The sequence below is a fragment of the Solanum stenotomum genome, chromosome 5 (assembly GCF_019186545.1).
Source record: "Solanum stenotomum isolate F172 chromosome 5, ASM1918654v1, whole genome shotgun sequence".
Classification (NCBI taxonomy): Eukaryota; Viridiplantae; Streptophyta; class Magnoliopsida; order Solanales; family Solanaceae; genus Solanum; species Solanum stenotomum.
This window is the reverse complement of record NC_064286.1, coordinates 44,964,696-44,988,562: the sequence shown is the minus strand read 5'-3', so window position 1 is coordinate 44,988,562 and position 23,867 is coordinate 44,964,696. Positions and strand designations below refer to the sequence as shown.

Sequence of the window (23,867 nt, the reverse complement as noted above, 5' to 3'; positions counted from 1 at the left end):
AACAATACAAGAAGAAGAAGAAAAGAAGTAGTAATAATAATATCACCAGATAAACTAGTTATTTATTTTCAACGAATCCAAGAAAGTGAGTTTCCATATATACAAAATGAAATTGAGCAATTATCAGTTTGACAAAATTATATTTATTTATTTTTAAAATTAAAAAAAAGTTGGAATATTTTCTTGAAGTGGGGTGTGAATTTATGTGATGATGCTTTTTATGGGCTCACGGGATCATACATCCTATTCGGTTCTTTTTGGATAAGAAAGAAAACCCAATTCGAATAAGAACATTGGTGGGCCAAGATTCAAACATTTACGGCCCAACAAGTTAAAAATTTCTAGGAATTTATGAAGTATACAAATAAACATTACGGAGAATCACCTATATACATACAAAATGTGACTTATTTTACGAAATATAATTGGAAATTTTCATTTACTAAACATAATAGAAGTCATCTTTCAAAATATGTACGAAATTTCGTGGATGAAAAATGTAGGAAATATGGGTATCATTGTATAAATTTTGTATAAGCCACAATTGTGGAGTGTAGTCTCTACTTCCGACTAATATTCTTCCTTTGCTTTAAGAAGCAGAAAAACTTTATGAAAAAAAGGTGATTTAAATTTCACTCACAATTTCGTATAAAAATTATGTATGAAATATGGGTATAACTGTATGAAGTTAATTTAGGTTTCTGAAGAAAATTTAATACAACTATGATAACATTGTGTATAACTTTCCTATATTATTCATACAAATTAAATACAAATACAATAATATACAAAACTTAAAATATATTTTTCATAAAATCAACATATAATTATCATACAACTCTCATACATACAATGCAACCGTAATTTCGAACTTCAACTTAAGACTGAAATTCAGGCCAAAACTAACTCAAATCTTATCCAAATTTTAGTTTTAAACCCCCTTCGGCATGCCGATTCTATTGAGATACTCAAAACGAAGTACATTTACAACAAATTAATTCTTAGAGCTTGAACTTCGAGTTTCTTTGAAAGTTGACAATGGAGTTTTTTTTTTTATTCTGATTCGTCTCTATACTAGGATGGACTTTTATTTTTTCATCTTTATCTGTATAAAATACAAATAATGAGAAAACAAAGAAGAGGAACAAAATGACTAGAAATAAGAATATAAATGTGTAATTTTAGATATTAATTTCTTCACACTATTATTTTCGGGAAAACATATTGTCTCTTGAAGTTTATATCCAAACAAAGGAGATGCAAATTTGTTATATTTTATAAAATTTTATTAGGCTTATTGAATAAAAACATATATGTAAATTTAGTAATATAGAATTTTATTTGATTATAGTAATAATTTTTCCTAGCTATATTTAACCCTCTCTTTAGAATATATGTTAATTAATCTATATAATATTTAGATAATTATATTCCTGCAAAATACTTCTTGCTTTTTCCTGCCCCCACCTCCACAACTTTTGAACATATTCTAAAGCATTTATACTTTTTATCTTTCAATAAATAAAATAAGTTATTCCTTGCATTTAAAATTTACTACATTCTCACATAAAATACAACACTCATATCTTACGTCTGCATGACTACAGCATTGGGGCTAATTAATGGCCAAATTCTTATTCTAGAGGTATTAAGTTAGCGTTGGGTTGTAATTTTAATATATTTTTGAAAAAAATAAATTTTGGCAAAGTTTGGATTGAAGTATCAAAAAGTGTTAGGCCGCGATATTCAAAACGTTTTGCATTTTTTTTTTTTTGTATAACAACATGTAACATGAATTATACTCGTAGATTTTACAAACTATAAAAAATATTCAATCACACCAAATAAACATACCTGTTAATCTCGAATTATCCAGAACTTCCACTTTTGTTATTCATTATCATTATCACAAATTATAATTTTATATGCAGATAAATTTAACACAAAAATATCATTTTTATAATGAATTAGATATGCATTATTATAACACAATATTTTAATAAAACTGCTAATAACACAATTATTGGATACTATAATTGGTTACGAAGACTCATCGATAAAAATATATATATATATTAAAAATACCTCTGAACTTGGCACAAATTATCAGTTTCGTCTCTGACCTATTGACAGTCTTACACATCTTGACTTAACTAACTAAACTTAGATCCACCCCAATCTGCCACATTACATATCAAGTGGTCTCAAACTCTTGTAGGAGCATGAAACTCTTAATAGAAAGTCGAGAGAAGTGTTGGAAACAAGCGAGAATTTAGGATTGTATTTCACTCATGTTGCAAGATCGGGGTGTATATTTTGAGTTCAGTTAGTCAAGTAAAAGGTATTTTTAAGGCGGTTATAAATAGTTTGGATATAAAACTAATAATCTACGTCGAATTTAAAGGTGTTTTCAATACTTCTCTAAAAAATAAATAATCACAATGATAGACATTTCTTTAGTATAATCTTCTCAAAACTCTTGAAAAGTTGATTCATCGATCAACATTTTATCCCGAAAGAACATAGATACATGAGAAGATATACGAAAGAGGAAGGCACACAATACAAAAGACGATAAAAAAAATTAAGTAGCTTTTAAAAAGTGCAGCCTGCCTGCTGAAGATCGTAACATAAGTAATTCAGTGCTTCATACGGAGGGAAATGAAAGCAGAATTCGTTCGAATCTTCCGTCATGTTCAATCTTTTTTTAGCGGTTTCCCCTTAAAACTGAACATTCATAATAGATAGCAAATTTTAATCTAAATTTTCTTGGAAATTCATTCATTAAAAAGAAAGTTGTATAACATATAATATAAAATCATTATGTGAATTACAATCATGTCTACGTCATAATAAAGAACACCTAATTTATGATATACCTTTTTAAATATGAAATCATAAATGAAATATTTCATAATAATAATGATTCTCAAATGAATTTTTATACTTTTTATATCTGATGTGTACAATTTCATTAATACTGACCGATACAAATACACAGCCTCTCTATCAAAGAATAATACTAAACTTTTGAGAACTCCTGACTAAAGAAATGGAAAATAACATTGTAGCTACTACCGAATGATCAGTGGCGGATTCAGAATTCGAAGGTTATGGATGCTTACTTCCTTTAACGTGAATTTGTTTGCCAATAAGGATTCCTTCTAGAAGCTTACTAATATTTTTATAGAAACATACACAACATATACAATACATATACATTGTAGAAACTCATCTTTCTAATTTTTTTGAAGTCTCGGTTAACCTAATCTCATCTAAACAATCCTAAATTTTAGTTATGAGTTCTTCCTGATGTTTCATGTCTTTTAAAATATTATTCGCTTGAAATAAACATTTATGGCTGGTTAAATTTTAAAATTTAAGCTTCAAATTTCTTCAGTGACGAAAAAGGTGAGAAATTATTGTTGTAATTAAAATTTTAAATACTTGAAAGCACCCAAAAAAGTTTAATGGTTTTTTTCATATATGTTGTGGTTCGAAAGTCCGAAGAGTGCAAGACAAGAGAAAAGGAAAGAAGAGAAGAGAAGAAACGAGGCTCACTGGTAGAACAAAGTTTCGAAGATTGTTATGATAAATTTGTATAATGTATTAAAAGAGAATTATGCATGCAATATAGATGTATTATGTGTGTTTTAAAATATATTATGTTTGTTTGACAAGAAAAATTGACACAATATATTATAAATGTATTAAAATGTGTGATAAATATATTATCCATTAATAAAATTTGTATTATATGTGTTTTATAAATTGTGTTTTGTAATATGTATTAAAATTGTATTATAAATGTATTGTAAGTGTTCAAGTGAAAAAATGTTATTGCTATTAATGATATTCTCTCTGTCCAACAATAGTTGTCCACTATTAAATTGACACAAAGATTAAAAAACACTAAATGACATGAGTAATGTTACCAAATCAACCTTAATAAATACTCCCTTCATTCCATATTAATTGAATTTTTGAGGTGTTTCACACCCTTTAAGAAAAGTAGATTAAGACATAAATTGAACATAGTTTTCTATTTTTACTCTTATTAATTATTGTCAAATTTATTGAAGTCATCACATTGAAAATCCAAATGAAGGGTAAAATTAGAAGAACACTCTAAAAGTAGTCTTGAAAACTGAACAATTAAGTTAATTTGAAAAATGGAAAATGCCTAAAAAATTCAATTAATATGGAATGGAAGGAGTATAAGTCATTTAAACAATGAAAAATGAATACGCCCTCTGTCCCTAATTACTTTTCCACATTTCTTTTTTTAGTTGTCCCTAATTACTTGTCCATTTTGATAAATCAAGAAAGGACAATTTTTTTTACCTAATATACCCTCAATTAATTATTTTGAAAAAGGTAGAACTTCTTGAAAATATAAAGTTTTTAATTCATCCACTTCATCATTAATAGGGATAAAATGGTAAACTTACTATGTCAATTATTGATTTTTTAATAGGTGTGCCAATTTAAAAGTGAACAAGTAATTAGGGACAGAGGGAGTAGTATTTAATAACAAGGGTAAAATATACACAACATAGTAAATTATTCAATTGTTTTATAAAATGAATACGTATTGTTCGATATCTCAAAATAATATAGTGGACAAGTAAAGATAGAATATATTTTCTCAGTATAGCATATTTATGTTTTGGATAAGGAATTTTGGTTCATTGGACCATTTGTCTAATTTTTTTCCTTTTATGAATATGAGTGAAATTGCAAGTTGTAAATCCAACTAATATGGTAATATAATAAATTATTTTATTTATAAGGTTAACAAATAGTTATACTGTACTAAATTTGCATGTGTAGCATTAAAAAGGATTTTGACAATCCACTAGTCAAACCTTATATTAGTAGGTAAAAAAAAAAGATTAGAATTTTCAAAGTCCAATGAGGCACCAATTGAGTTTTCTTTGTTTTGTGCTTTTCTTATTATTTGATTCTACATTTTCATTGAGTTTGAGAGAAGAGAGAAAAGCTTTGTTTCTATTGAGATCTACTTTAGGATTAAGAAGGAATGAATGGCCTAGGCCTAGAATGGTAAACCCATGCACAGATTGGAAAGGCATTCGTTGCAAAAATGGTCGTGTCACCGAAATTAACATATCTGGTTTCAGACGAACCACAATTGGTCAAGATAATCCTCAATTCTCTATTGAAGCCCTTCAAAACATAACATTTTTGGAGAGATTTAACGCATCGAATTTCAAACTTCCAGGTCCTATTCCTGTATGGTTTGGATCTAGAGTTGCACCTTCTCTACAAATTCTTGATCTTAGATTTTGTTCAATTACTGGTCTTATTCCATCAAGTCTTGGCAATTTGGGTAATTTAACTATTGTGTACTTGTCCAATAATGCTATTACTGGACCATTGCCAATGAGTTTGGGCCAATTATCGAATCTTGCTGTACTTGATCTTTCACATAATTCGCTCGTTGGATCGATTCCTGCGTCATTTAGGTACCTAGAGAACCTTATTATGCTTGATATGTCATCAAATTATTTAACAGGGCCAATTCCTCCTAGTGTTGTGACATGGCCTCATTTGCAATACTTGAATCTTTTTAATAATAGTTTCTCTTATTTGTCAAAAGATTGAAGAATGTCAATTGGAAAGAATCCCTTATAAACCTTGTTTGGATGGTTGTTATTCGTTATATTGTTAGTTTAAAATAATTAAATACAATGTTTGTTTTGGTTGTTACTTAATTTTTATTGTATTGTATCATTTAAATTCATTGTTCGGTAAGGATGAAAAATTTCAAACGATCGATTTTGTGTGATTGTGTCGTTGCCTTTATATTTTCTTCTCATTTTATCTTTATTTATTATTTAATAATAATCCAATTATATCCTTTGCTCTATCTTTCCCCATAACTCTACTAGTACCCTACATTTTTTTTGTACGTTTATCATTCAAATCATCGATGTGTGATATTGTGTAATGATTGAGAACAATATAATTATTCCAAACATTATGTTTATTAAAACAATATCATACGATACAATATAACACAAGACAATACAATAAGATAAATTAACCATCATAAAGTGAAGTATATCAATCATTTGATATGCTGCATTGGTATTTTTTTATTTTTACTACATAACATTCCAACAAATACCCACAATAAAAAATAATCATATTCATTTTTAATGTATAATTACTGTGTAATTTGTGGATAATTCGTGTATAATCTTGGAAAAACTATATATGGATCATAAAATTCAAAATAATTACATGTTCGTGCCTCAATCCAAAGTAATTCAAGAAATACACATTCTATCAAAAAAAAATTACAACTCATACCCCACATTCATTAAGGCTGATAATTTTCACTTAACTGATATTAAATCAATATCATATACTAGTATATTGGTATCATTAAGGCTGACACTTTTGCTTAATTGATGCTAAATTATTATTATTATTAATAATATATATATAGAGAGAGAGAGAGAAAGAGTATATTGTTGTAGTATCATTAAGATTTCAAGTTTACTCAACTTCTAAGTTAGAATGAAAAATTGACAACAACATATAACTAGAGTTGTCAAAAAGGGTCAGCCTAGTCCTATTCAGCTCAAGCCTCGTGGGTCAAGGAATTTGATGGGCTAACCCTTCATTTGAAAGGGTTTGAAAATTTTCAACCCAACCCAATCCAACCCTAGAAGAGTCGCGGGCTAGCCCTTTTTTTTTCTTTTCAAACTTAATTTCTATGACGTCAAGAAAATGAAAAGATTTTTTAATCAAATATAACAACAATGGCGGTGTTTCAATAACACTAGCAAAAGTTTAGTGTGATTAACATGTATCTAGGATACTAGATACACGAGATGCATGAATCTGGTGTGATGCAGCTCAAATACAAAAGCGAGATAAGAGCGAGATGGGAGGGAGGCGAGGGCGCGAGATTTGTCAATGTATCCAGATACATGCGAATCCACTTGGATACAATGTATCTAGAATAAATTACACCTAATTTTGAGTCCATGTATCTAGACACACCATAATCTGGTAAAATTATACTATTACAACATAGTATACATCTAAGTAATTAGCTTATACGCTAGTGAAATTTCTGTAATTTACCCTTAAATAAATTTTTTTAGCCCATGGGCTGACCCGACCCAACCTCAATCAAGCCTCACAGGTCAAAGACATATATGGATAGGACTTATAAGCCCTACTTTTAAATGGACTTGTAAAGTTGTATCCCAATCCTACCTCAATAATGGATTGAGTTGAACCGGCCTCATGGGCTAAGGCGCTAAGCCCATTTTGACGGCTCTACATATAATTAAGAGTAAATTTTAGGTTTAGCAAACATAAAAATCACATTTGTATGCTATATCTATAGTTTGTATAATTGCGTTTATGTTTGCTATGACTATTAATATGTATATTTCGATATACATATACAAAATAATCAATTGTATCATCTGTTTCGGTATACATATACAAAAGAATCAATTGTATAATCTGTTTTTGTATAAAGCGAGAAAGACAAAAGAAAACTGGGCAGAGAAAAATCTGTATATGTATAATTATAAATGTATATGACAAAAATATATGTATTTATATTTGTATATACAATTTTCTCTCACTTTATACAAACACAAATGTATAATTTGTGTTTGTATAAAGTGAGAGAGGCGAGTGAGAGTAACGAACGAGATCTGGGAGAGTGGCGAGCGAGATTCTATGGGGAGAGAGACGAACGAAAAGATATGTATGCGCTTGTATAACAGTGACCAGCAGAAAACAAGAGTGGCGAGCGAGAATTTCAAGGAGAGAGGCAAATGACAACAGTTTGCTACAGATTACAATTAAATCAAACTGTGATTATAACATTTAATTTGAATTAATAATTTGTTATTTTATATAATTTTCCCTATAATTATTTAAAATAAGTGTCTAAAAAGGAAATGAAAAAAGTAGGGGTGCTGGCAAGTGAGGCCAAAGTGACCACAATACATGTCCATGTCAGTGGCCACTACCTTCTAACCTGCCCGGAGAAATTCAACTCTGAGAACTGACACACGCATAGGCATCGGTGTTTCTTTTGTTTGGCACAACTGGGGGAAAACACCGGGCAAACCACCCCCTTTAAATTAAATCTTCTGATTACAGAAGCGGTTTAGGGTTGGAAGGGGAATCGCGTGCAGTTCTCAGCTCCACACCCCCGTGTGACATCTTCGCTTATGCTTTTACTTTTAAATCACTGTGTTTCCTTTTGAATATCCGATGTGGGACAAAGAGGCCACTAAAGTGATTTTGTATTGCATTATGAAGTGAAGGCTGTATTTTGTTCTCTTTGACTGCCTCTGTTTTTATCCAACCTCCATCGAAGTGGGAGCATACACACTGTATAAAAGTAGAAAAATGGAGAGGTTCGCGCTTAACTACTTCTCCCTCCCCTTTTCACTATTTTTAAGTATTTTCTGTGTCACCCATCAACTGATAGAAAAGAATAACCCAACTATTATAGCACTTGTATACTTTTCAAGACCAAGAATCAAACCCCAGACCTTCTGATTCAGTACAGCGCTGAATGATAAGCAGTGGGGTTTTGCCTCACTTGTATTCATATTTGTATACCCCAAACCTTCACAAGTTTCAATGAAGGTTCACCAAGAATGAGGCACCTACTGGGTTACCTTTCTTTCCTCCTTTTCTTGCTTTTTCATTCTACATTCCAGCAGCAAGAAGATAGATTGGCTTTACTTCAATTGAGATCGTCTTTAGGATTGAGAGCCAGAGAGTGGCCTATTAAGGGTACCCCTTGTTCAAATTGGAGAGGTATTTCTTGCAACAATGGTAGAGTTACTGGGATTAACATTTCTGGTTTTAAGCGAACACGAACTGGGAATCAAAATCCTCAATTCTTGGTTGATGCCCTTCAAAATTTGACTCTGTTGGAGTCATTTAATGCATCTAATTTTGCACTTCTGGGTTCTATTCCTGATTGGTTTGGCATTGGACTTGCATCTCTACAGGTTCTTGATCTTAGCTTCTGTTCAATAACTGGTGCTATTCCTTCAACTATTGGTAATTTGAGAAGTTTAGCTGTTTTATACATATCTAATAATGGTCTTAGTGGAATGGTGCCTTCAAGTTTGAGTCAATTGTTAAGTCTTTCAGTTCTTGATGTTTCACACAATGCACTTGGTGGGTCAATTCCTGCATCATTTGGGTCTCTTGGGAATCTTACTTTGCTTGATATGTCTTCAAATGTTTTGTCTGGGGCTATTCCTCCTGTAATTGGGACTTTATCACAGTTGAAATTCTTGAATCTTTCTCGGAATATGTTGTATGGGAATCTGCCGCCTGTAATTGGGAGATTCAGTTTTCTTGATATATCAAACAACTATTTTCAAGGCAAAGTTCCTCAGTACTGGCAAAGCAATGTGACCCTTAATAGAAATTGCCTACAAAGATTGGAAAGTCAAAGGGATACAAGAGAATGTGCATCTTTCTATGATGAGCGGGGCTTGATATTTGACAATTTTGGAATGCCTAATGCTATGGAGCTTCCGGTTCCTATATCTGAAAAGAAGAGTCCCAAAAATGTGATCATATCAGCTGCTGTTCTAGGGGTTGTCGGATTTATTGCTACTGTGATGCTCTTTGTAGTGCTGCTGATTTGTTGCTGCAAGAGGGGCGCGGCGAATCAAAGGGTCACTGGTGTAGGGCCTGTTCCTACTACTGCAAGTCCTCCCCCACCTCCAGGACCATCATTGAAATTTTCAAGTTTAGGAGTAGCATTTAACTACCAGCAGATCCTTCAAACAGCCGGTCATTTCAGTGATGTAAATCTTATTAAGCATGGACATTCAGGTGATATTTTCCGCGGAATCCTGAAAGGTGGAGTTCATGTAGTAGTTAAAAGAATTGATTCCAGCTCAGTTAAAAAGGAAGCATACTTGTTAGAATTGGACTTCTTCAGCAAAGTTTCTCATTCTAGAGTAGTCCCTTTTCTGGGACATTGTTTAGAGAGTGAAAATGAAAAGTTTCTGGTATACAAATATATGCCAAATGGAGATCTCTCTAGTTCTTTGTTAAGAAAAAACAATGCAGATGATGATAGTTTGCAGTCACTTGATTGGATAACGAGACTGAAAATCGCTATTGGAGTTGCTGAGGGTTTGTCTTATCTGCATCATGAATGTAATCCACCTCTTGTGCACAGGTATTTTAGAGCTTGTTGTGATGCATTACTCTTACTTCCACTTATCACGCTTAATCTGACAACTTTTAAATTGCAGTAACAAACCAAATCTATTATCTTTATACTGCCTATCTGAATCATAAGTTATCATTGTGATGGGACACTTGATCATGAATCTTGGAAGAGTAGTTGCATATTCCTCTACATATGTTTCTTTGGTTGTAGACTTTTGGCGAATTAGCATAATAAATGATATGCATGTTTTATTAATACATGATATTTCAGAAAATTAAAAACATCCATTATTCATGAAAGATGAAGTGCTTAAGTTTCCTCCATACTAATTGGCGTCACTGAAAACGTCACTGAAAAAGCCTCTTCTTACTGATAAAATTTGGCCAAGTTAATGCTGGCACCATTTTGTACTTCATGAATTTCAACTGTCTATCAGTGCCAATTAGGTCAATACTATAAGAGACATGAGTGAAAGATATAAGCTAGAGCTGGATGGTTTGGCAATTAAATATACTCTGAGGTGTTCTTTCTTTGGAACTAAGTGGCCACATGATACAAACCGGAGCTGGATATTTAGCAATTATATACAATCCAAAACTGTTCTTATCAGTGATCTAAAAGCTTGCTAGGACACATGAATTGGGCGAATCCAATCATAAACTATTTTCAGAAAATATGAAACCAAACTTTGTCTTGAGATACCCCTGTTACAACTTACAAGAGTAAGGGTGAATAGAATAAGCCCTTTACTCTTTTGGCCGTGTATTACTTCACAATCTTGGGCTAACTACTCCAGACGTACTGAGTGAAACCTAATGACAAAAAAACTCCTATTGGCAACTCGGTCTAAATTTTGACAAAACTCCTATCACTGCCATCTTTCCTGAACAACTTGGATCACAGCCCAAATGTTAACCAACAACAACAACAACATACCCAGTGAAATCCCACTAGGTGGGGTCTGGGGAGGGTAGAGTGTACGCAGACCTTGCCACTACCTCGTAAAGGTAGAGAGGCTGTTTCCGAGGGACCCTCAGCTCAAGTACATCAAATCCAAGTGAAAGGCGAGGAAAACAGTGAATAAAACATAAGATCCAATAAGAAAGAAAGTATATAATCAACAAAGGAGACAGTAACATCCATAGAACAATGTGATAAGTGAAACGCAGTAAACAACAAAAGGTTAGGACTACTACAGACACTAACAACCCATACCCTCTCAAGGGAGGACAACATGCTAGCCCTACTAACCTTCAACCTTAATACGCGACCTCCACTCCTTCCTATCTAGAGTCATGTCTTCGGTAATGCGAAGCTGAGCCAAGTCTTGTCTAATCACCTCTCCCCAATACTTCTTAGGCCTACCTCTACCCCTCCGCGTACCATCTACAACCAACCCCTCACACCTCCTCACTGGGGCGTCTGCGCACCGTTTCTTCACATGTCCAAACCATCTCAATCTCGCTTCCCTCAGCTTGTCCACCACAGAGGCCACAGCCCAAATGTTAACCCTTCTCCGGAATTGTCCTTTTTAGAAAAGATTTCTATTTAATTTTCTCATATTGTTTCAGCAGAAGCTTGTAGAGAATGATAACTCAATGAACAACTTTGTGGATTTAATAACATGTCTGGTTGTTTGAAATTGATCCAGTATGTAGATAAATAGCAAAATATCAGATGACAGCTGCGACAATTAGCTTCATGAAATTTTACAAAGACAAAGAAAAGGAATAGACAAGACTTCATCCTTGTTTTGCTCTTCATTATATGTTCTCTATGTGTTATTCACGTGCAATAAATTACAAATTTTCCATAACAAGACGATTTGGCCAATGAGGGGCCATGGTTATGTACACTTGTACTAGCTATTCTCTCTAGTTGCATGCATGTCTATTTCCACTTTAGCAAGTTCTGATTTCTTCTAGATTCTATATCTAGTGACATGGCTTAAGGTTCACTGTTACTAGATCTCTTACTGCTCTAGCATATTAAAATTTATTTCTGAAACTACGGCGAATTGAGGTAGCTTTGCTTATTAATTTTTTGAAAACTTTCTAACATCAAGGTCTTCTTGTGTTTGACATGGGTGCCACTTTTGATACTGAGATTTTATGAGATCGCTATACTTGTTTAGTTGAGTACTAGCTGGTAAATATGTTAGGTAGGTCATTTAGAAATCTCATAATGTAGAAGTGACCTTTTCTTATTCTTTCATCAAAGGATTTCTAATAGGATAGCACTTTGACTGACTTTTTTCATTTTAAAACATCAGCATAGCTCCTTGACATATCACATCTCGTGATAAACTATGTACAGATTGATTGAGCTGGTATAACCGTGACTATCAAATTTATTTCTTGGATTTCCTTTGTACTTCAGTAGACCCATCGAGCTTCTTTCTGAAGTTAGTTTGAATATTTACTAAACTTGCAAAACAGGTTTAGATATCACCATGATTTATGTCCATTTCTTCCTTCCAATTTTAATCATCTTCCAATTTTAATCATGAATGTACTCTATTTCACTATAGGTTACTACACTTTCCTCAAGATGTTCACCACATTTTTTCAGTTAAGTATTTTTTTTTTTATGTGGCAACTAGAATTTCTTAAGCACATGGATAAATAATTATATTCTTATCTTCTCTCTGTTTCTTTTCCACCATACCACGTGGTAGACAAAAGATGGTCTAAGCTGGAACTTCCCAAACGCCTCATAATAGACCATACTTAAGGTAGTGCATGAAAAGGAGAAACCAATTGCACAAATTTCTGCATTTTCCCTGAGCTATATCAGTGAACTGTAAAAAAGACGGGTTTTATACTATTCGTAATGGTTACATTGTCTTTCTGCTGCATTGCAGATGAAAATTCACATAATCTCGGTTATATAATTTATGCCTTGGGGTACTATGGTGAAACACCTTTTTTGAACCTTGTCTTGCTATATTTGCAGAGATGTCCAAGCAAGCAGCATACTTCTTGATGATAAATTTGAAGTACGGTTAGGGAGTTTGAGTGAGGTCTGTGCACAAGAAGGAGACACCCATCAAAACAAGATTTCCAGGATGTTGCGGCTGCCACAGTGAGTAGTTGTCGCTTTTCTTTTCATTTTCTTTTATATGACAATATCTTTATTTGGGATTGAGGCATAAGTGGCTCTTTTCTCTAATCTTCTTTCTACTCTACCAAGATTTATTTATAGCCTACATTCTCCCCACAGGAAACATTTTTCTCAATTCTTGTATGTGTTTTAGATATATGAGTGGTTGTGATTGTCTTTTTCCTGCAAGATATCTAGCTCATTTAGTAGTAACAAGTAATTATGTTATTACCTCTCAACTGGAACTACATATTGATAGTCTTTTCTTCCTACTATGCAGAACATCGGAACAAGGCGCATCAGGTACACTTGCCACTTGTTAATTCAATTATGATGAGTAAAGTTTACTCGATATTTTAACATTTATTAAGTCCTGCTTTTCGGTAATAGCGTACTGTTTAAAATGATGAAATTTGACTTTCTAATCTTCTTTTCTGATGGACAGGTACGCCTAATGCCACTTGTGCATACGATGTTTATTGTTTTGGAAAGGTTTTGCTTGAGCTGGTAACTGGCAAGTTGGGTATCAGTTCATCTAGTGATGCTACCATAAAAGATTGGTTGGACAAATCACTATCTTGCATTAGTATGGATGATAAGGAACTTGTAACAAATATAGTAGATCCTTTCCTAATCGTAGATGACGATTTATTAAAGGAAGTATGGGCCATGGCAATTGTTGCCAGATCTTGTCTCAATCCCAAGCCTTCGAGGAGGCCGTTAATGAGGTATATCCTCAAAGCTTTGGAAAACCCATTGAAGGTATTTAGGCAAGAACATGCTATTTCCGAACGACTTAGAGCAACTTCATCCAGAGGGTCATGGAATGCTACTCTATTTGGGAGCTGGCGTCACAGCTTCTCGGATATAGTAGCTCCACCAGCTAATAAGGTGGAAGGTGCAAGTAGTTTTAAGAAGTCAGCAATTATGGGGTCTCAGGGAATTGGTCAAGTTGCAGAAGGGGGTCCTTCTTTCTCAACTGGACGACACTCAAAGGAGATATTCCCCGAACCATTGGACGTGCAGGATGCAGAGAGAACGCATGATGAATAGAAGGTTATCGTTCTTGATTCTTTGGGTGCCTAGCCTGTTTGTTGGTATCCTGTACATTATCCTCCCATTCTGGATCCTTGGGTTACTCCAGGTTACCATGTTCAAATTTCAAATACAGCATCAATTGTGTATGGCTTTAGCTGTGAAGGTTCTTTAGGTACAGTTTGATACAGCAGGATTTAGCAGTGTGTTGCTTCTTTTTGCTCAATTGTTTTAATAGTTTCTATTTGGGCTCATTCTTTTCTGTAATTGTTCTTCTCTTTTGCCTGTCCCTCCATGAAATGTAAATTATAAATGGAGAAGTGAATAGGAAAAATGGAATTTCTTTTTTTTTTCAATCTGTGAATAGATTTGACATATTATACAATTAAAATCAAAGGCTTACCCTTATTCTCTTGTGCCAACTTTGTAACTTGTGGCTACAGTATATTATTTACTTTTATGCTTTTGTTAAACTCTACTAAGAACTATTCTAATCTTCAAATTTTACTTTAAGCCTTCAGACTTTTGAAGCAAAGTAAAAAGGAAGTTTGGTGTACGAAACATTGTGAGATCATCATATAGGCGTAAGAAGTATTGGGATGAGGCAATTAGGCAAGATATGATGCAATTTCAACTCATCGAAGACATGACCTTTGATAGAAAGGTCACTAAGGTATGCAGGACAAGGATTATGGTAGAATGTTAGTTATTAGTAGTCGAGAGTATTTACCTTTCCTTTCCGTAGTTGAGAGTATTTACCTTTCTTTTCCTTAAGTTTAGTATTATTCTTTTCCCCCCTTATTTTTGAATTTCTATCACTACTTGTTGTTTCGCCTCAATATCTTAATATTTTGATGTTGATTTTATTTGTTGTTATTACCTCTTTTTTATTGTTGTTCAAGTTACAGGTCTTTCAAAACAGTTTTTCCACCTTCTCAAAGGTATCTATATCTATGTAAGGTTTGTATGCATTCTACTTTTTTTGAACTCCAGTTGTGAAATTATACTGAATTCATTGTTATTGTATATGATAGACAACCTATCCAAATGCAAGCATGATTCTATAGGTCGAAGTCCTGACTTAGTGGTCATATGAAAAAAAAATTACCATCGGAAAATGGTCAAAAATGCCTTTAAACTATATGAAATGAACAAAAATGCCTCCCGTTTATACTTTGGCTAAAAAATGTTCTTACCGTCAATACTTTGGTTCAAAAATGTCTTTGCAATCAATACTTTGGTTTAGAAGTGCCTATAGTTACTAAATGGGTCAAATATGCCCTTTTAAATATTTTTTTTCTTTTTAAACACATCTTCTTCCTAATAAAAATACTATTAAAGAACCCTATTCTCGTTTTCTTTCTTTTAAAATCACTATTTTCTTCTTAAACCCATTTTATCAATTAAAATAGAATAACATCATGTACCCCTTTAACATATAATATATGGCATATTTATATAATGTCATAGTAAATCCATCATTAATTTTTATTTATATAACGATAAAAAATAATTATAATAAAATAAGAAAAAAATTATTATTTTTTATTTTTTCTGAATTGAAGTAGGATAAACATTTGCTAATTTTTTTTTAAAAAAATTATTATAAAAAGAATGTGTTATAACTAATATATTTATTTGGAAAAAGGGAACTTTTGACCCATTAAATAACAATAAGGACATTTTTTGACCAAAATATTGACGACAAAGATATTTTTAGACCAAAACATAAACAAAGGACATTTTTATTCATTTCACACCGTTAAAAGGGCCCTTTTCCGTTTTACTATTGATATAAAAATTTCGCTTTTTTAAAGCAAAGTAAATGGAAAAAGAAAGATACTATAGAAATGAGCTAGTCTAAAATTTGGAAGTTTACTGTATTTGTTTTAAAATAAGATATTTTTGACAATAACAAACTAAAATTGCACATAAAAGAGAAAGAAAATACGGAGAAAATAAATGCCAAAAATGTAAAGGTCCCACCGAGACTTGAACTCGGGTTACTGGATTCAGAGTCCAATGTCCTAACCACTAGACCATGGGACCATCTTGCATGCTTGTTAATCTAAAAAATACCTATTCTATATTTTCAATTTGTTTGTGTTTGTTTTAAATTGATAAGGGAAGCAATTTTTTTTTGAATTTTATAATTTTAAATTGAAAATATATAGAATATAACAAAATGATACTATTTAACTTTGTGGTTTTAAAAATATCAGGTGGAAAGTTAAAAAAAAATTAAAGAATTGTTAAAAAAAAGAGACATTGTTTTTTAAACTTATTAAAAAGAAATGTAAGAAAACTATATTTGGATGGAGGGAGTATTTATTTATTGCAAGAGTCTAATTACTATCTTAATAACAGGCGGCGACAAGCACACAACTCTTGACATTAGTTGATTATAAAATGAGTAACTTTCACATATACAAAACATAAAAATCATATGTGTATGTTATAATTATAGTTTGTATAATTGCGCTTCATAGCAAACTTTATATTTGCTATGGAGCATCAGAATGAATAACTCGCTGGCAATAGCTTCAAATTTGTATAATCTCGTTGGCAGACCATTTGTATAAATCGTTGGCAACCTATCGTTTGTATAAATCGCTGACAGCCTCTCAATTCAATTTTATGTGTTTGTATATCTGCATAAATTTTGAATTTGTATACAAATGAATCGAAATAAAACATTTGGATATCAAATCTCTCTCTCTCTTTATACAACACAAATTATACATTGTAATTTGTACAATCTGTGTTTGTATAAAGCGAGAAAGAGAGAAGGCAAAAGAGAACTGGGCAGGGGAAAATCTGTATTTGTATAATTATAAGTGAATATGACGAAAATATATGTATTCGTATTTGTATATACAATTCTCTCTCTCTTTATACAGACACAAACACATTTTATACATTTGTGTTTGTATAAAAGCGAGAGAGGCGGGGGAGAGACTGGCGAGCGAGAAATCTAGAGAGAGAGGTGAATGACAATTATTTTCTATGGGTTACAATTAAATCAAACCATAATTATAACATTTAATTTAAATTAATAATTTGCTATTTTATACAATTTTCCCAAATAAAATTCTATAAGTATAGATTTTATGAATAAAAAGAAATGTGAAATTGTGAAACATAAATGCTAGTCAATAGGGAGTGCTGGTAGGCGAGGGTGATTTGCTCGAAATGTGTGGACCCACTTCAATTAGAAGCAGATAACTGTTCATTTACATGTTTGCTTCTTATTAAAGGTATTTCTAAAAGAATTCGTATTTTTTTTTTATATTTAAAAATTGCGTTAAAAAGTACTACTATAACTCACAATAATAACAACTTAAAATATCGAGTTATATATTTTAAAATAATGTAAAAAGTACTATAAATCACAATAATTAATTACCTAAATTTTTTTTTAAAAAAAATAATGAAAGAGAAGATAATTAACCAAAAGCTATAATAAAAAAAAACATGTATAATCAGTTTAGCAAACACTAAAGTATAGAGACTGTATTGGTGCAGTAGATGGACTGCTCCTCTTTTAACTAAAGATCTCTTAACTAGAGATCTCGAGTTTCAAAGCTAAAATCCTTAAGAACGCTATCTTTAAATGGGCCCTACTCGGTGCGAAATTGTCTTCCCGGGCATCTATGTTATTAGGAAATTTTTCGCATATAGCCACTCAAAATAACTTAATTATGCTCCATAATTATAGTTTGATAATTACAATTCGTAACTACATATTAGAAGGAGGAGAGAGGCGAGCAAGATTGTGAGAGGGAGAAGGGAGGTGAGCGAGAGAGGGTAGAGTGTAGAGAGGTGAACTGTATATATATGTCAGTTAGATAATTATATACATGTAACTAATATGTATATTATCAATGATTGTATTTGTATATAAACATACAATTTGTATTCGTATACAATTGATGGAGTTCAAACATTTGTATTTGTATATTCAGTCACTCTCTCGCTTTCTACAAACACAAATTATACATTTGTATTAAGTGAGAGAGAGACTGACAAAAGATAGGCGAGAGAGATACTGGGCAGGGAGAGGAGAGATGACTGAAAATGAGGAGAGAGGCGAGCGAGATTCTAGAGAGAGTGGAGAGAGACGAGAGAGGGAGGAAGAGAGGAGAGAGGAGAGAGAGGAAGAGAGGAGAGAGGCGAGAGAGAATGTAATTATAACCAGAAGTAAGTTTTGAATTTTAATTAATGCAAACTGTAGCTATATTAGTTAATTAACTAATACATGTTTGTTTCGTGTAATTTTCCCATGTTATTTTCCCTCATTTTATGACAAAAGAATAAAACGCAGCGTTTTGACCATAAGCTCGCCTTTCAGTTGTTGCCGATCGCAAGGAAGAAGCCTATTTGCATCTCCAATGGCTGCCATCTTAGCTCGCAAATCTCTATCTGCTTTACGTTCTCGTCAGCTTGTAAGTTTCCAATTCTCTTTTTACACATTCCAATCCATCAATCAATCGATCCCAAATTAGTTGGGATTGACTATCTGCTATTCATGGTATGTTCTTCCTGTCCAATTGAAACCTAACTGTATATCTTCATGAAGATTTCAATTGACGGTGTTTGATTATCCGATAATTTTTTTTTCTTTTTATCAATACAGTTGTGCATTATCTACAAATAACAATTTCTGTAAGATTATGTGCATCTAATTAACGTGAACTTACCTGCAAAGTATTGGAAGGAATTAAGTTTGAAAAGAGGTAATAGATATAGATGATTCATAGAGTGGAACTGAACTAGTTTGGTTAAGAGGAAGCTGATTGATTGAAATCTCCCTGAATGACACTAGATTATATCAGCTTTCGCTTTAATCCATTGTTCCCTTAGCCTAATTTGTCTTGTAAAATTAGTGTTTGCTTTTGAAAATGTGCTATCAAACAGTAAGGGATGCCAACAATGGTCGACAAATTTGTTTTGCATACTGATATTTTTGCGATTGGAATTCCCTCGAGGCACATTTTCTTTATTCTGGAATTATTTCTGAAAAAGTAGGATAAAGAATGGTCTTGTGCTGCATTTCCCTACCCTTTAAAAAACACAAACCCTGATAAGATATTTTGGCTGGTTTGATGTTTGGATTAGCTTAACTGTGTCGGGAGGAGAACAGGTTTTGGGTTGGTGAGATTAGAAAGGCAAGAAGATAATAGATATCTATTATTGCCTACTTCTACTCATGATTATCACCACTAAGATATGCTCTCTGTTTGAGAAATTTTGGTGGAAATGAGAGAGGTGACAGGGACTTGGCTACTTTAGTCTTTTGTTGTGTCATTGTCGCTCCCAACTACATAGGTAAGTGTACGCGGTCGTACAAGTAATATAGTGATTGGAAGCAATCAGATGTAGAATCCACAAGGACTTATGATTGACCGTTTACTGTATTAAACTAGTTCTAATTATTTATTCAAGCTATAAAATCTGAAGATTTGTTTGTGGGTTGACTAAACTAAAACTAAAAAAGAAAATAACTGATGAACATAGTTTTGGTTAACACAATAAAAGACAGATTCCAGGGTTATGACACTTCTATGTACTCAGTTGTGTCTACGCCTTTGTTCTCTTGCAAATCACTGATATGTAAGCTCCCACAAATGCATTTACATCTCCCGTAGATGAGTCAAATAGGGAAAACTAGGTATATTCCTATCCTAGCTGCAAATCCACTCCCCCAGGATCACATCCTATTCTATTTGACCCTTGTTTTATCTTAACTTTCCTCTCCCGAGTTCTGTTACGGAGTATAAATTTATTCTACTAGTAAGCACAAAATCAAATAAACGTGGCCGTTTATTCTACTAGGTAAATCCACAAAGACATGCTTACATCTTCATACTTGGCCATTTTCTTGAACATTTTGCCAACAAAATCCACATAGCACATCAATTAGTCTTATAGTGTGAGAAGGAACAATAGTTAGGAGTATTGAACGTGTTTATTCTCAAAACAGGGTATAAACGTGGGTGAGATATGGCTAATAGATGTATAAATACGCCTAACATCAATCACAAAGATCATTTCGTTCCACTTTTAGTAAAATAGTGAAGGATATTCCATTAGTAATGATAAAAGGGGTGGAGGGGATCTGTATATGTTGTTCAGGATGCATAATGTGTTTATAAAATATGTCAAAAAACTCGAAGCTGAGTGGTTTGATCGTTTCTACTATGTTTGGGAAATTCAGGTTTTGGCAGGACACACAATTGAAGGAACTAATGGCTACAACAGAACTCTGCTTGGCACCCGATCATTTGCTACCAAGCATTCATTTTCTACTGACAAAGGTCTGTGCTAAGCTCTTCGACCCCCCCTCCAATCCCCCAAGTTGAAATCCCCTTTTTACTTTGCATATCGTAAAATAGAAAGCATCTATATTACTGACCTAGCCTAGACTAATGTTGTATTGGGCCTAGTGGCTACTGATGAGGGCCCAGAGGTGCATGGTTTTTGATCTCCTAGATTTCACATCAACATGCTGTGTAGTATAGGACCTCTACAATCAAGAAAAAATATATTAATGTTTTGTACTGTGCGGATGCCCATATTAACTATCAATTGTGATTAAGGACAAAATGAATTTGGCTTTACTGGTTTCATGGTAGCATATGATGACCTATTCCAGATGTACAATGTTGCAAGTGAAATCTAATTTCTAGGTTCATTTTGTAGAATAAATGATTCTAGTTATCTTTTCTCATGCATCAGATGATGAAGAAAGAGAGCAGCTAGCAAAGGAGTTATCAAAAGATTGGAATTCAGGTAAAGACCTTTTCAAAGATCTCTACTTGGCTTTGCATTTTGGTTTCTCTGCACTGCTTTATGCATTATTGAGTTGCTGAATGTTGTTGAATAAATGCAGTTTTTGAGCGAAGCATCAATACATTATTTTTGACTGAAATGGTTCGAGGTCTAATGCTGACGCTGAAGTACTTCTTTGAGAAGAAAGTAACGGTACTGGATCGATTTTTTATATCATTGTCTTGTTTTCTTCCTGTCTGCTGATTAGCTGTGCTCCACCTAATTAAACCATGGTTGTATTTTACATTTTATGGTGTCTCTCCATCAATTGAGCAGAAAATCCAATAACCATTTTCACTGTGCAGATTAACTATCCATTTGAGAAGGGTCCTTTAAGTCCTCGTTTTCGTGGAGAACATGCTCTTCGACGTTATGCAACTGGAGAGGAAAGATGCATTGCATGTAAACTTTGTGAAGCTGTAAGTGCTAGTTTGAAATGACTTATATCAGCTGTAATAGTGATATACATTTGCCAGAGGGGCTTTGCTGCTTTTGCCTTGCGGTAAAGGAAGTACAATGTGGAATATGTGGTATGCACCATGTCCTTGAGTTTAAACCCAGCTGATGAATAAAACCTGGTGCTTAAGTGGGAGGAGGGTAGAGGGATGGGCCTATTCTCTCCCAAGTGTTGAACCTATGCACCAACTGGGGCTGGGCCAGCTAAACCACAGGGGATTTCTCAGTTATCAAAAAAAGAAAAAGAAAATGAGAGTGATAAATCTTTTTTTTTGCATCCTGCTTACATTGATAGCTGTTGGTTACCCTCATGAAAGTTATTGTTTATGTTATTTAAAAAAATGCATTCATAGGCATGGTTACTATCATGTTTCAAAGGTGAGACTTTGCGAAGGTAGAATGTGAAAGTTGATCTTTTATTTTTGAGATTGATAATAATTATTTGTGTCTTAGCTAACTGCTATTTTAGTTTTCTAGGGAGTGTATGCACTTAAGTTTACAAGTCTCGATGTATTTTTGCCATGGACTTTTTATTCTTCTAACTGTGCTTCCCCACAAAAAAAGGGTGTAGCAAAATAGAGGTTAAGTAAAGTTAAAAAATGACCCAGGACTTTGGTCTAGTGGTAAGGTCGCAACATGTGATATGTGAATTAGGTGCACATCATAGGTTTAATCCAGCCGTAGACGAAAGCAGTGTTTTAAGTGGATAAAGGGTAGAGGGGTAGGCCCAATATCCACTGAGTTTAGAAACATGCACCACTTCGACCCTTGGGATTTCTCGATTATAAAAAAAGTTCAAAATGCCCAAAAGATGATTCGATACAATGTAGTTAGTTTATTGCATCAACCTTGAAACATCTCCTCTTCTCCAGATCAAGTATCCTGATCAGTTAGTCTGGTGATTAAAAGGGAGAGTTGACAATGCATGCTTTACAATGTTGCGAAAGCAGTGACTATTACATCATTCTCGTCTGGGAAGAGTATGCAGTTTATAGAGCAGCTCCAAGAAGTGTAAAAGCAGACAATCACGTAAATTTTCTTTATACAATGGTCACTAGTATGGTCAATGTTTATACTTTTTAGTTGGCATTGCGACAGCCCAAACTAGAAAGAAAGAGCTGCCATAACCAGTGATCTTTTATCCTTTCTTCAAAAGGTTGTTGTGTCCACCACTATGAACCATGGTGCTGCCAGATTATGTGACTTGTGCGATGATGTTTCTTGCCTACTTCAGTTCTATATGGTATGATTTGTCTTAAGTAGTGAAACAAATAAAATTTGAATTCTAACAGATTTGCCCTGCCCAAGCCATCACCATTGAGGCCGAGGAGCGAGAGGATGGAAGTCGTCGCACAACTAGGTAGATGATGGTAGTTTTCTCAATATCATACTACTAGCTATTAGGACATCCATCACCCATGCTTATCTGTAGATTGAATTTTACAGGTATGATATTGACATGACAAAATGCATTTACTGTGGATTCTGCCAAGAAGCCTGCCCTGTTGATGCAATCGTTGAAGGGCCCAACTTTGAATTTGCAACCGAAACTCATGAGGTTTGTGGAATCAAGTAAATTAACCTTGTATCAGAGTTAAGGTTGACATGAATAAATATTTTATATCCTAAAGCATGGAAAATGTGGATGATAACTACACGACTTTTTAACTAACGTATTGCTTAACCCATTAGGAACTTCTTTACGACAAGGAGAAGCTTCTTGAGAATGGTGATCGATGGGAAACTGAGATTGCCGAGAATCTGAGATCCGAAAGCCTCTACCGCTGAGTACTTTTTTTTGAGTTGAGATACAATGAAACTTTCTAGCTTCTGAGGAATTAATAAAATAAAGGGATCTACTGAAGGATGTTCTCTTTTTGTTGTTTCCGTTGCCTTTCCATTATTGAGATGGCTCTATTTAAGTATACATATTGATTGGTGAAAATATGAAGCATCTTATTATATTTGATGACATTTTGTGAAGGTTCTTGTTCATTCAAGTTGCTGTGAAACTAAACATGGTGTCTCTTTTAGTTTTAAGGAATTGGTGTTTATTGTATGAGCCGTGTGTAACTCATCTATTTGTTCATTACTTCCTTTTTGTACACCATGGAAGTGAAGTAAATTCAAATGTAAGTGTTAGATTATTACAAGCTTACATACTATTAACTACTGTACTTTGTTTAAATTATAGTATTTTATTAAAAAAAAAAAAGATTAGAACAGGAAA

At 33.2% G+C, this 23,867-nt stretch overlaps 2 protein-coding genes and 1 non-coding gene across 3 annotated transcripts; 2 read left to right on the top strand and 1 right to left on the bottom strand.

Moving 5' to 3' along the window:
* Positions 1-7,980: 7,980 nt before the first annotated feature.
* LOC125865882 (probable LRR receptor-like serine/threonine-protein kinase At2g16250) lies at positions 7,981-14,500 on the top strand. Its single transcript, XM_049546149.1, has 4 exons — positions 7,981-10,219; positions 13,169-13,297; positions 13,596-13,618; positions 13,761-14,500. Exons 1-4 carry the CDS (start codon positions 8,667-8,669, stop codon positions 14,366-14,368), a joined length of 2,313 nt encoding a protein of 770 aa, XP_049402106.1. The 5' UTR covers positions 7,981-8,666; the 3' UTR covers positions 14,369-14,500.
* A 1,827-nt stretch (positions 14,501-16,327) lies between these two features.
* Positions 16,328-16,399, bottom strand: TRNAQ-CUG (transfer RNA glutamine (anticodon CUG)). Its single transcript has one exon. It is a non-coding gene; the product is annotated as a tRNA-Gln (tRNA).
* A 2,236-nt stretch (positions 16,400-18,635) lies between these two features.
* On the top strand, positions 18,636-23,656 carry LOC125865890 (NADH dehydrogenase [ubiquinone] iron-sulfur protein 8, mitochondrial). The gene is made up of 8 exons (XM_049546157.1): positions 18,636-18,795; positions 20,568-20,667; positions 21,089-21,142; positions 21,243-21,334; positions 21,487-21,600; positions 22,930-22,997; positions 23,084-23,195; positions 23,330-23,656. The coding sequence occupies exons 1-8, from the start codon at positions 18,742-18,744 to the stop codon at positions 23,423-23,425; spliced, it is 690 nt and encodes a 229-aa protein (XP_049402114.1). The 5' UTR covers positions 18,636-18,741; the 3' UTR covers positions 23,426-23,656.
* Positions 23,657-23,867: the final 211 nt, after the last annotated feature.

Excerpts from the sequence above, each read along its gene's own strand:
- LOC125865882 (XM_049546149.1), top strand. The coding sequence starts at position 8,667 with ATGAGGCACCTACTGGGTTACCTTTCTTTCCTCCTTTTCTTGCTTTTT. Across the intron at positions 10,220-13,168 it reads AATCCACCTCTTGTGCACAG|AGATGTCCAAGCAAGCAGCA; the intron begins GTATTTTAGAGC and ends CTATATTTGCAG. Across the intron at positions 13,619-13,760 it reads ATCGGAACAAGGCGCATCAG|GTACGCCTAATGCCACTTGT; the intron begins GTACACTTGCCA and ends TCTGATGGACAG.
- LOC125865890 (XM_049546157.1), top strand. The coding sequence starts at position 18,742 with ATGGCTGCCATCTTAGCTCGCAAATCTCTATCTGCTTTACGTTCTCGT. Across the intron at positions 21,335-21,486 it reads TCTTTGAGAAGAAAGTAACG|ATTAACTATCCATTTGAGAA; the intron begins GTACTGGATCGA and ends TTCACTGTGCAG. Across the intron at positions 22,998-23,083 it reads GGAAGTCGTCGCACAACTAG|GTATGATATTGACATGACAA; the intron begins GTAGATGATGGT and ends TGAATTTTACAG.